Source organism: Corythoichthys intestinalis, chromosome 13 (assembly GCF_030265065.1).
Source record: "Corythoichthys intestinalis isolate RoL2023-P3 chromosome 13, ASM3026506v1, whole genome shotgun sequence".
Taxonomy (NCBI): Eukaryota; Metazoa; Chordata; class Actinopteri; order Syngnathiformes; family Syngnathidae; genus Corythoichthys; species Corythoichthys intestinalis.
Window position 1 is genome coordinate 21037277 of NC_080407.1, and position 13743 is coordinate 21051019.

Consider the following 13743-nt stretch of genomic DNA (forward strand, 5'->3'; position numbering starts at 1 on the left):
ATCATTTGTCAATGGAGCTAGGGCTTTTAATGTTTATATGGTTTAGCGATAGCACTCTCACTATATACATATATAATACGTAATAAATATGAAGTGCGATAGCACTACTCCAGATTGTCCCTAGTTGAATTTATTTTTTGGCTTTTGACCTCAATAGTGAAATTGTAAATTAATTGTATGACAACTGTCTGATTATCCCCTTATAATTATATATTTTCAGGTAGTTCATTCACAACGTCTGAGTGTATGTTGTCGGCGATTAGCCTAGCAATGATCTTAATTGTTAAATATATATTGTCTAAATATATATTAAATGCATCTTACCAGATATAAAATGACTACTACATAATCTGTGGTAGTCGTTTGGAGCCCAGTTTTCTCGTCGAATTGCAGCAGTCAATCTCGGTCTCCTCTTCGGGTCTCTCGGAATACGATAAAAATTCAAGTCTCTCCGTCCATCTTCTCTGTTTTTGCAACCGACCGCCACACACGACTTCACCATTTTGATTATTAATGTTAACGAGCAGAAAAACACGCCATAATAGGAGGGATTTACGAAGCGCTAATGCATTAACATGACTAGTATCCGGACAACATGGCGCGGGGGCGTGGCTGTGACGTCACGTGAGTAGGGTCTATACTGTCCGCCGGGGATGTCGGTCGAGGGCGATGGAAAAAGAAAAAGTGACAGTTGACAACAATGAACAGCCCTCCTGTTCCGCAATCGGACCATGCTCGTGATTGGCTGTGCAGACTTTGACTTGCTTGGCGCTAATCTCGTGATTGGTTGTGCGATGTTGACTCGCTTGTCACAGCCGCTTCCCGATTGGCTTTTTACAAGAGAAACAGATCAAACAGAATACAAACAAGATAAAAGAAGTTGAAAGATAAAGACTTTTTTCTCTTTTTTCGACGACGTGTCCAGCATCATGGTCTAAAAGTTCATTAGCTAATCTTCGTCTCAGCATTCAGAAATCAAGTGGGGAAAATGTCCACGAGACCGGAGGAACTATGCGGAGTGAAAGAGGAGCCCCCACGTCACCGACACTGGACTGAGTGCAAATTAATGCACGCTAAGGTTGTTCTTCACAGACTAGAAGGTTGGCTTACTTTCGATGATAAGTACACTGTATATGACAGATCGCGGTGATGAGAATTAATTTTTAAGATTACCAGTCGTGCTGTCAAAGGATTGCAATTTTTAATCGCAGTTAATGTGATGTCTAGCACTTTGAAATGACTTTTGTGCTGGATTGGAAGACAACAAAACACGAATAAACCAACAAAATGGAAAGGATGAATTTTCTCAGAAGAACAGAAATCAACTTTGGGGACACAAGTTTGCAAATGAAGAAATAATATTTGTTTGTGGTTGTTTGTTTGTAGAGCTATATGTCAGCCAAGCCCATTATCCTGAGCACCCGGAGTCTGCACGCGTCAAGGACGAGGAGGAAGATTCGCCATCCATTAAGGATGAGAAAGAGTTCGGATCCATTAAAGGTCATCCCGAGCAATTCTTTTTCCTCATTAGTACAGAAATGTTTATCAATCTAATGAAGTATTTTTCTTTCCTTTTATATCGTGGTGTTGCTTACTTAGCTTACTTATAACCGTGCAATGACCTCGTTAGCTGACATAAGGTTGCACCACTGCGTCAACAAATTGAAAGATTTCCTTCTATGTAAATGATTTGCTTTGTTTGAAGTTATTACAATATGTACACCCCCCCCCCCCCCCCCCACACACACATATGTATATGTATTTATTACGCACAATGTCCTGTAGAAACTGATCAGGGTTCAGTAATATTTACAGAATAAATGTGTATATACTAGGGCTGTCAAAATTATCGCGTTAACGGGCGTTAATTAATTTTTAAAAATTAATCCCGTTAAAAAATTTGACGCAATTAACGCACTTGGCCCAGCTCAGACAGATTTAAATGACAGAGGAGTGAAAGGCCTACTTGTTAATTGTGTTTTGCGGAGTTTTGCTGCCCTCTGCTGGCGCTTGGGTGCGACTGATTTTATAGTGTAAGTAATTATTGCCATCAACAATGGCGGGCTACAAGTTTATTTTTTGATTGAAAATTTTACATATTTTATTAAAACGAAAACATTAAGAGGGGTTTTAATATAAAATTTCAATAACTTGTACTAACATTTTTCATAAAGAACTACAAGTCTTTCTATCCATGGATCACTTTAACAGAATGTTAATAATGTTAATGCCATCTTGTTGATTTATTGTTATAATAAACAAATACAGTCTTTAAGTACCGCATGCTGAATATATATATATCCATCTTGCGTCTTATCTTTCCATTCCAACAATAATTTACAGAAAAATATGGCACATTATAAAGATGGTTTGAATTGCGATTAGTTGCGATTAATTACGATTAATTAATTTTTAAGCTGTAATTAACTCGATTAAAATTTCTAATCGTTTGACGGCCCTAGTATATACTATACATAATAATAAATGGAACTGAACTGAATTCACAAAAATTGAATAGTTTATGAACTGCATTCTAATCATTTTTTTTTTAATCGGCTAAGAACCACTGAGAGGAATTTAATTCTTTTCATCAAAAAAGTCTAAAGTGCAGAAAATTGATCAATTTTACTCATTAGGAGGTCTTAGTTTTAACCACCTGACCTACATTGCCGCCCAAGGCATTTTTCATCAAAAATTTCTAAACTTGGCATTAAACAACATTTAGTACTCTCATTGGTCTGGGTCATATTTTAAGGTTTTAGCACAATAACAGAGTGTGAATCTGCATTGTTTGGCAGAGGTGGGTAGTGAAGCCCAAAATTTTTAATACTCAAGTAAGAGTAGCGTTACTTAAAAATAATATGACTCAAGTAAAAGTAAAAGTAGTCGTCCAACAAAATGTACTCAAGTACAAGTAAAAAGTATTTGGTGAAAAGAATCCCCAAGTAATGAGTAACATTGTGAGTATTTGATTATATTTTTGTTGGATTTTTTTTAAACAATGTTTTTTTTTTTGTTTTTGTTTTTTAGCACGAAGTTATCTACATGGACTGTTCTTATAATGATACTGTACAATAACCCATTACATAACTACATTAAGCCAAAGAAATCCAGAAAAAAAATCTTTGAATTCCGACGGGAGAAAAAAAGATAAATAATAAATGAATTATTATTCGTCGAAAGAGCATGACTGCCCTCCAGTGGAGAAAATAGTTCAGAGTATGAAAAATAAAGCGTTCCATCATGATTACTATTTTGAAATTAAAGGGACGATAGCTCCGGTTTTCCGTGGTCAATCGGTGCCAAATAAAAACTGGGAGAGAGGTTAATATTCGAGTCATGTTGAAGACAGCAATCTAGATCAAATACTTCTTTTTTTTACGGTGCTTTAAAGACACCACATGATTGAACAGGGTAGTGTGAAGATTGCGTCTGATTGGTGTAATGGAGTATTGTGATTATTGTTGCAACGTCTCATTGGTGAAATTGGTAGAAATACCCTGGATAGAATAGAATAGAATAGAATAGAATAGAATGCCTTTATTGTCATTACACAAAGTGGTATGAAATTCAAAGCTGCCCTATAGAGTGCACACATACTTACACACAGAATAGTACAGTGGTACCTCTGCATACGATCGCTTCGACACACGAACTTTTCGACATCCGACGTAAAATTTGACTCGCCATTTGTTTCTACATCCGACGACATGCTCGAAATACGACGACAATGGCAGCACCGCAGACGAATGCATGGCGGATTTTCTCGAGTGACAAATCAACACAGGTTTCAGAAAAGGTTGGTACAGGTGGTGAAACAAGGAAAAAGTTGATGCTTACCTTCTAAATGAAGATGCAAATGACAGAAAAATATGAGCGTGGGGTGGGCATCCGTGAAATGGCTCAACAATACATCTCCACGGTCCTCCTCCGACCATCGTTCGCCAGTCTTTATAAGTTAAGCTGACAATTCTTATTGTGGTAACATCTCCAATAGGCCTGTCGCGATAACAAATTTTAGTGTGCGATAATTATTCTCATAAATTATTGCGATATGCGATATTATTGCGCCCCCCCCCCCCCAATTTTTTTTTACCAATTTACAATAACACAGTGCGAATACAGTATATATTAATAGATCAAGTACACCAATTTAAACACGATAAATACTCTTAAATTCAAATATACTTTTTAAGAAATCACAACTAAAAACAATAGACCCTGCCTCTTAAGTAAAAAAACAACAATATTGATACCGCACAGAAACACAGAATAAATAAAATGTGTTTAAAAAAAATAAATAAATTGCACTTAATAACTTAAGCATTTAGGAAAATGAAAACATTTCCCGTCATAGCTTCTGCAATGGTGTTCCATAGGGATGCAACGATACAGTTAAGTCATGGTTCGGTACGAATTTTGATACGGGGGACACGATTTTCGATCCGATTCAATACATTTAATGCTCTGTAAAAAAAAATAACAATTGTATTTTTTTTTTTTTTTTGCTAACGAGCAAAAATTAAATTGCCATCATATAAACATTCATTTTAGTGCATAATATTTACGTGCTTACTTCTTACTGATATGAAAAAAATTTGTATAAAAGTGCTGAGAACAATCTTTACTGTTTGTAAAGTGAGGCAGGGCACACCGTTGATTGCTACAGCTCTCTTAGCAGCCAGGTTTACTACATGAGCAAGACATCCTATTTATGGTCCGAATCCATCTGTGTCACGTACTGAATTAACAATATTTGCAACATTATCTATAGTCACTGGTATGGATTGATTTGGCCTTCTTAACCTCATGTGACAAATGAAAGTTTAGAATTCATCGATGTAGTATATGGACTACATGTCCCATAATCACTCTGGGCTCACGTAGCCAATGGCATGGGACGTAGCACATCTAGTTTGCCATTTCATGATATCTAGTGTGTGCGCGCAACCGCGCATTAAAAAAGTTAGCAAGCGCCGCTGGAGTCACGTCTGCTCATAACTACACCAGCATATGACGGCTTTCATAAACAGGACGAGTTTGAAGCACAGCGCTTTTAATTTCATTCAGCTGTTCGTTGTCAAAGTGAGGTTATTCGTAGCAGCCAAGTCGGTAACAATGTTTTGGAGGACTTCGTTGTAAATATCCAGCATTGTGCCGAAAAATAGCCGCCCCGCGTGAAATGTCACTCCTGACGGGAGCGCCCACACGTCAACAACACCGGCGCGCCATAGATGGTCCACAGTCACTCCGGAGCACTGACGCGGCCGGTATACGTTGAACAATAGGATATAATGGGAATGATTGGCTCTGGCGCTAGTTTCTGCCGGACCTGGAACGAAGATGCATTTTGCGCAGTTGGTAACGAACTTTTAACAGCACGTCTGCCGCACGCGCGCACACACGTGCACGTGAGGCGATAAATCGCAGCGGAAAAATTACCGCCTTCATTTTTATATATCGCGCGATAAATGGAATTATTGCATATTGAGACAGGCTTAATCTCCAAAGAAATCGGCAGCTTCGCCACGTTTTCATCATTTCTTTCACAACTTATTCAACACAAAACGCCTGCTGTCTGCCGCAATTGACGTTGTTCTCAAGAGAACATTCAAAGTGAAAGTGAAACTCAAGCTCACCGGTCCAGGCACGTCAGCCCCGCGGTGCGTTCAGGTACACAAAAAAACGTCCGCCTTATTAGAACCCGATTCGTTACACTATTACAGGAATTATTATTATTCTTTTTATTATATTATTCCAATTTTGATTTATAATTTATTTGTTTTGCTACGTGTAATTGCCATTCGTAATAGCACCAGCAGTATTTTTTAAGGATTTAGTGCAGGTTTTTGGGCTGTGGAACGAATTAATGGAATTATAATGTATTCCTATGGGAAAATCCTGCTCGACATACGACCATTTCGACTTACAAACAAGGTCCTGGAACGGATTAACTTCGTATGTAGAGGTACCACTGTATATACAGTCTCCAATATGCAAAATTTAAAAAATATGTCTATATATAAATATTTATATATCTACATATGTATATATTTACATATCACAAGATAAAACAATATAAAAAGGGTAAAAAAGTAAGGGTAAAGTGATATTTGATAGCAGCATCAGTAATAAATATTGGTTATTAACAGTGCAATAAAACAGATTTCAGTTTACAGTATGAGTCCATTTGTAGATCGCGGCAGTAGTATAGGTAAAAGTGACGTGTGATAGCTTTCAGTGATAAATATTGGTTATTAACAGTGACAAAAAAAAAAGTTTACGATATTGTTACTCAGTGCAGACTGGAGTTGAGTATTGTGACAGCTTTAGGGAAGAAGCTGTCTCTAAGTCTGTTAGTTCTAGCCGATATGGATCTGTATCGCCTGCCAGAGGGTAGCAGGTTGAACAGATGGAAGCCGGGGTGTGTGGTGTCCTTTATTATGCGTTTTGCTCTGTTCAGGCATCTGGAGGCATAGATGTCAGCCAGGGAAGGTAGGGATTTGCCGATGATCTTTTGGGCTGTGTTGGTCACCCTCTGCAGTCTTTTCCTATCTGCCACTGTGCAGCTTGAGTGCCAGACTGACACAGCGTAGGTCAGCAGGCTCTCTATGGTGGAACGGTAGAAGGTCACCAGCAGGCTTGTGCTCAGTTGCCCCTTTTTGAGCACTCGTAGAAAGTGTAGCCGCTGTTGGGCCTTCTTGGCCAAGGCTGACGTGTTTGTTGATACACCGGACACCTCTCAACTCTTTGCATCGCTGGCATAAAAAATAAAAAATAAATCTTGTATGTAGAATAAAGAGGAAAAATGTGACGACTCTTGTGTAGCCCAAAGTAGCCGAGTAACTGTAGTGTTTTTTTCTTCACAAAGCTACTCAAGTAAAAGTAAAAAGTAGAGCTTAGTGAAACTACTCTTTGAAGTACAATTTTCTCAAAAAGTTACTTAAGTAAATGTAACTGAGTACATGTAACGCGTTACTACCCAACTCTGGTATTAGGGTAACGACGGTAGGTCAATATCACAATTTAGGTACCGCTATTTTTGGACGACAAGGCGCTACATTTTTTCCCTTATTTTGAATCCTGCAGCTTACAGTCTAATGCGGCTTATTTGTTGCTTTATTAAGTTAATAGGAAACACTTTATTTGACAGTGACGTCATAAGACTGCCGTAAGACTGTCATACGTATGACATGACACTATCATGGGTGTTAATGCGTGCATATGAAAGATGTCATTAAGTGTCATCCGGCAAATGATGTCACTAACTCCATTTTTGTCCAGCTCGGATCTTTTACATCCATTTAAAACACAAAATGATATCATTGATAAGCACTGAATAACAGTTATAGCTGTGTCATGCCAAACTTATGATGGTCTTATGACAGTCTTATGGCTCCACTGTCAAATTAAGTGTCACCAAATACCATAACTAGCAATTCATGAAACAACTGGAACAGTAACTGAAGAAATAATTAGCACAGAACATGAATTTTGATTGGTATTTCCACTTGTAGCACTGTAATGCATGCTAAGAGGCAGGTTGGAGGACAACAGTGTTGACAGCTGTGGCAGCAGAGGTAGATTGTCTCCCCCATGGGAGCAGTGATTGCCAAATGAAGCTTCTTGAAGAAATGAAGCTTTGCAGCCAATTTGTTGAAAGCTTCATGGAGGTTCACCTGGTCTTATGACAGTCTTATGATGCTGCTGTCACATGAAGTGTTACCAGCTATTTACCGTTTGGTGTAAATAGCTCATAAAACAGTGAGAACAACTGCGGTTTATAGTCCTGTGGGGCTGATCTATGAAGAAACTCTGTTTTTGTGTCAAAATTTCATGGGTGGCGGCTTATAGTCAGGTGCGCCTTATAGTCCGAAAATTACAGTCATTGGGTTATTAGTCTAATCATTTCATTTCACAAGCACGTTTTTGACTTCACCAGTGATTCATTGCTTCCAACTCATAGGTTAGCTCCGCGCACAACACTGCAGTCCGCCAGTTTTGGGTTTTTGGCGTATACGCTGTTAATATTACTGGTAATAGTTACCGTGGGCCAAATAAGTATTTAGTCAACCACTAATTGTGCAAGTTCTCCCACTTGAAAATATTAGAGAGGCCTGTAATTGTCAACATGGGTAAACCTCAACCATGAGAGACAGAATGTGGAAAAGAACCCAGAAAAAACACATTGTTTGATTTTTAAAGAATTTATTTGCAAATCATGGTGGAAAATAAGTATTTGGTCAATACCAAAAGTTCATCTCAATACTTTGTCATGTACCCTTTGTTGGCAATAACGGAGGCCAAACATTTTCTGTAACTCTTCACAAGCTTTTCACACACTGTTGCTGGTATTTTGGCCCATTCCTCCATGCAAATCTCCTCTAGAGTAGTAATGTTTTGGGGCTGTCGTTGGGCAACACGGACTTTCAACTTCCTCCTCACCCCGTGGCGTCAAAATGATAGTAAGAACGGTGAGCAAAAATCCCAGAACCACACGGGGGGACCAAGTGAATGACCTACAGAGAGCTGGGACCACAGTAAAAAAGGCTACTATCAGTAACACAATGCGCCGCCAGGAACTCAAATCCTGCACTGCCAGACGTTTCCCCATGCTGAAGAAAGTACACGTCCAGGTCCATCTGCGGTTCGCTAGAGCAGGGGTCCCCAACCTAATCCACAAAGGCCCACTGTGGGTGCAGGATTTCATTCCTACCAAACAAGATGACGACACTTTTTCCCCAATCTGGTGTTTTACAAGTGCAATCAGTTGATTGCTGTCAGGTGTGGCTTGTTTTAGCAGAAGCCTCATTGGTTCAACGGTCTCTGCTGGATTGGCTGGAACAAAAACCAGGACCCACAGTGGGCCTTGAGGACTGGGTTGGAGACCCCTGCGCTAGAGAACATTTGGATGATCCAGAAAAGGACTGGGAGAATGTGTTATGGTCAGATGAAACCAAAATAGAAGTTTTTGTTAGATACACAGGTTCTCGTGTTTGGAGGAAAATGAATACTGAAGTGCACCACACCCACTGTGAAGCATGGGGGTGGAACAATCATGCTTTGGGACTGTTTTTCTGCAAAGGGACCAGGACGACTGATCTGTGTAAAGGAAAGAATGAATGGGGCCATGTATCGAGAGATTTTGAGTGAAAATCTCCTTCCATCAGCAAGGGCATTGAAGATGAGACATGGCTGGGTCTTTCAGCATGACAAAGATCCCAAACGCACAGCCAGGGCAACAAAGGAGTGGCTTCGTAAGAAGCATTTCAAGGTCCTAGAGTGGCCTAGCCAGTCTCCAGATCTCAACCCCATAGAAAATCTGTGGACGGAGTTGAAAGTCCGTGTTACCCAACGACAGCCCCAAACATCACTGCTCTGGAGGAGATCTGCATGGAGGAATGGGCCAAAATACTAGCAACAGTGTGTGAAAAGCTTGTGAAGAGTTACAGAAAATGTTTGGCCTCCGTTATTGCCAACAAAGGGTACATAATATTGAGATGAACTTTTGGTATTGACCAAATACTTATTTTCCACAATGATTTGCAAATAAATTATTTAAAAATCAAAAAATGTGATTTTCTGTTTTTTTTTTCCACATTCTGTCTCTCATGGTTGAGGTTTACCCATTTTGACAATTACAGGCCTCACGAATATTTTCAAGTGGGAGAACTTGCACAATTAGTGGTTGACTAAATACTTATTTGCCCCACTGTATGTGCCGTTTTTGGGATCAATTAGTTTTCCCCGAGACCAACGTGACGGCGTTCAACGCTTTTGATTCAAAACCGTAAACTTGAATTAGTCCACAGAAAAGATTCCGAGTCGTTGAAAAGAGAGTTGTACTGACGCACTCACAAAAAAAAAAATCTGATGTCAGATTTTGGTGGTTGCAGATACAAATCTCTTAATACAAACATGAATGCGTAAATATGAGGACCATTTTTTTTTTAAATATACAAACAGAAATGCAAGTATGAAACTTTTTGCTTCAATAATGCTTGCAATAATAATGACGTAATCACAGGAGGAATATGGTTCCTCACACGATTCATCTTCAAAACACTTAAACCGAAATTGTACTTATAGTTATTATTGGCCGACAGTTTTTAGCGCAGAATTTTCGGACGCATCTCTATGCGAAACAATGTCTCATGCGCCTCAAAATTAAACCGCATCATTTTTTGATAAATACTTTTTAAAACCGCACCATGCATTGAATCCACGAAATCGCATGAACCACAAGGGATCAATGTACTTGTTTCAGACATGGTGGTAGTCCATAAAATATATCAATGGTTTTCTTTTGCTGGCAGGTTTCAGAAAATATCTTGTTGCTGAGCGGCACAAGCCAGATTCTTCTGGCTTTAAAGAGGATGTTGAGCTCTCCCAAATCATAGAGGAAGAGGAGCCAGAGCCCTGTCAACAGAAGCAACATCCAATTAAAAATGAGGAGGAATGGCTGCCATGTGTTAAAAAAGAGGAAGAGGAGGAACATATCACTCGGTCAAGTGGTGAGCCCTGGAAGAGTGAAGATGGTCCGAGTGAGGCTGGCAGAGGGGCGGAGCCTCCAAGCAGCTGCACCAGCAGTTCAACAGAAGGATTGCAGGCAGACATTTTCATCGCTCCATCAAACAGAAGTGGTACCACATCACACTCACCGTACAATGATGACAGTCATAAGAAATCTCGCAGTGACGACAAACTCTGCAAATGCTCTCAATGTGGGAAAACCTTTCCTACCAAGCAAACTTGTGATGTGCATATGAGGAGGCACACTGTCGAAAAGCCTTTTTCCTGCTCAGTTTGTGGTCAAAGATTCAGTCACAAGAGCAAATTAAAACGACACATAAGAACCCACACTGGCGATAAACCTTTTTCCTGCACAGTTTGTGGTCAAAGATTCAGTCACAAGAGCACCTTAAAAAAACACACAAGAACCCACACTGGCAAAAAACCCTTTTCCTGCTCAGTTTGTGGTCAAAGATTCAGTCACAAGAGCAACTTAAAACGACACATAAGAATCCACACTGGCGAAAAACATTTTTCCTGCTCAGTTTGTGGACAAGAATTTAGTCGCAAAACCACCTTAAAACTACACATAAGAACCCACACTGGCGAAAAACCTTTTTCCTGCACAGTTTGTGGTCAAAGATTCAGTCACAAGAGCAACTTAAAACGACACACAAGTACCCACATTGGCGAAAAACCTTTTTCCTGCTCAGTTTGTGGTCAAAGATTCAATCAAAAGAACAACTTAGAACAACACATAAGAACCCACACTGGCGAAAAACCTTTTTCCTGCTCAGTTTGTGGTCAAAGATTCAGTTACAAGAGCAAATTAAAACGACACATAAGAATCCACACTGGCGAAAAACCTTTTTCCTGCTCAGTTTGTGGACAAGAATTTAGTCGCAAAACCACCTTAAAACTACACATCAGAACCCACACTGGCGAAAAACCTTTTTCCTGCTCAGTTTGTGGTCAAAGATTCAGTCACAACAACAACTTAAAACAACACATAAGAACCCACACTGGCGAAAAGCCTTTTTCCTGCTCAGTTTGTGGTCAAACATTCAGTCACAAGAGCAACTTAAAACGACACACAAGTACCCACACTGGCGAAAAACCTTTTTCCTGCTCAGTTTGTGATCAAAGATTCAGTCAACAGAGCACCTTAAAAAAACACACAAGAACCCACACTGGCGAAAAACCTTTTTCCTGCTCAGTTTGTAGTCAAAGATTCGCTCAAAAGCAATACTTAAAAGAACACACAAGAAGTCACACTGGCGAAAAAACTTTTTCCTGCTCAGTTTGTGATCATAGATTTGCTCTAAAGGGAAATCTAACAAAACACATCAGAACCCACACCGGAGAAAAACCTTTTTCCTGCTCAGTTTGTGGTCAAAGATTCGCTCGGAAGGATCGGATAAAGAGACATGTGTGTGTTGGTGTGAGAAGCAGTGGCCAATGACTGTTTTGCCTGTCAACCATGCTGGCTTCATCAGATTTTGCACGCAGGTTAGGGTTGGAGGTTACGTTCATATTCGTGGTACACTTTATTTTTGTGATAGCATTTTTGTTGGAACATTTTGTGTTTTACCTTTTCTGGCCATCAACGTTGGTTCTCTCGGCGACTGGCAATACTTGCTGTATATCATTATCTCCCATTTAAACTACACTTTTCACATGTAATATTTGAAAATGCAGACCCCAAATTCTGAAAATGTAAAATCATTTATAAATATTGTCATTAAATAAATATGGACATTTAGAAGACATTGTTCAATATTTCAAAAATAATAATAAAAAAAAAAATACTGGCTCACAAATGAGTTTTTTGTGTGGGGGTTAATGTAAATATATGTTTTTTTTTCAGTGTAATGATTTTTTTCCCTTTTTCTTTCAATTGTACTCGTACAATTCTACTCGTGATTGACAGAGCATGAGGGCCAAAAAAAGAAAAATGAAGAACAAGAAAAAAGGACTATGACAGTAAAGTTGTGTTCTTACAATAAGAATTGTTTTTATTTTTTCTTGTAGCAAGTCAAGTTTAGGTATATCATTTTTGTTAAAAACAAAAATCTAAATAAATAAAACACGGAATCATTTCTGTGTTTAACTTTGCAGATTATATATGTTTTGTGTTGAAAATGTTTTTGTCTGTTAATAATAAATTCTACACAAAGTTCCTCATCTGTGTTGGATCCATGTTATACGGCTCGCCGTTTCATTACAAAGATAATAGGCATTATTTATATCATACTCTCCCTTTCAAACTACACTTTTCACATGTAATATTTGAAAAAGCAAACCCCAAATTCCAAAAATTCAAAAGTATTCAAAATACTGTCATTAAATGTGAAAAATTAGAATATATTGTTCAGTATTGCAAAAATGCTAATTATAAAAGAAAATTAATTCTGGCTCACAGTTTTTTTTTTTTTTTTTTGGGGGGAGGTGTGTGTGTGGGGGGGGGTTATGTTACCATGGCGCAAAAATAAATTTTCACTAATCAAAAAAAGTGAAATTTTCCAGAATTCAATTGGAGGTCGAAAATGAAGATGATTATGATGGTAGTTCGATAATAGTGCCCAGTGGGGAAAAGTTAGCTGCAGATCTAGACTGTGGAGTCCAGAGAGGAAATCTATCATTGGTGTCTTCAAATAGGTAGGATATGTATTGTAGCCGTAATATTATTTGTCGTTGTTTATTCGTGTGCAATTTATTTTAGTGTTGTGAATAGGGGGTGCTAAACCGAGGCTTATTGGACCTTTTAGTTTTCAAATGTGTTCGTGTGTCATTGCGCCTTCTAGCTGCGGTGATTTGCATAATAATACACGGGCACTTTTATTTCCAATACCAGAACCCTTGGTGAATTAGGAAGCTGTCTTTATAGTAGCCTAGTAGTATCACATAAACTATCCGGCATGCGTGTGTACTGCCATCGCGCACGCCATGTATGGAGAAAACGAGCGAGCATGACAAATTTGAACCGAAACGGCTGTTTTTGGATGGGAAAAACTAAGGGGCAGTTTACATGGCAACTCTGCAACACAAAGACGCAATGACTGAGTAGCGGACTCGCCTCACGTGCATATGGTGTCGGCGAAGACGACAAATTCTGAATCCTGCCTCCAAAGTGGAAGAATCCGATTACGGGGGGTTGAGGGGGGCTTCCTCGGCATACATATCAAAGGCTCCTGCGGCGCAAGACGGCGCCGTTAACGTCAGCACTCGTAC

The 13743-nt window shown here is 39.1% G+C and overlaps 1 protein-coding gene across 1 annotated transcript; it reads left to right on the forward strand.

Moving 5' to 3' along the window:
• The first annotated feature begins 6371 nt into the window (after positions 1–6371).
• On the forward strand, positions 6372–11974 carry LOC130927953 (oocyte zinc finger protein XlCOF6.1-like). Its single transcript, XM_057854102.1, has 4 exons — positions 6372–6396; positions 10317–10804; positions 10922–11042; positions 11295–11974. The coding sequence occupies exons 1-4, from the start codon at positions 6372–6374 to the stop codon at positions 11972–11974; spliced, it is 1314 nt and encodes a 437-aa protein (XP_057710085.1).
• The last annotated feature ends 1769 nt before the right edge of the window (positions 11975–13743 follow it).

What these genes read in the sequence shown, in the direction of transcription:
- LOC130927953 (XM_057854102.1), top strand. Translation starts at nt 6,372, where the DNA reads ATGGATCTGTATCGCCTGCCAGAGG. An exon ending in AAAAGCCTTTTTCCTGCTCA is followed by an intron (nt 10,805 to 10,921) that starts GTTTGTGGTCAA and finishes CACAAGAGCACC; the next exon opens with TTAAAAAAACACACAAGAAC. An exon ending in AATCCACACTGGCGAAAAAC is followed by an intron (nt 11,043 to 11,294) that starts ATTTTTCCTGCT and finishes CTGGCGAAAAAC; the next exon opens with CTTTTTCCTGCTCAGTTTGT.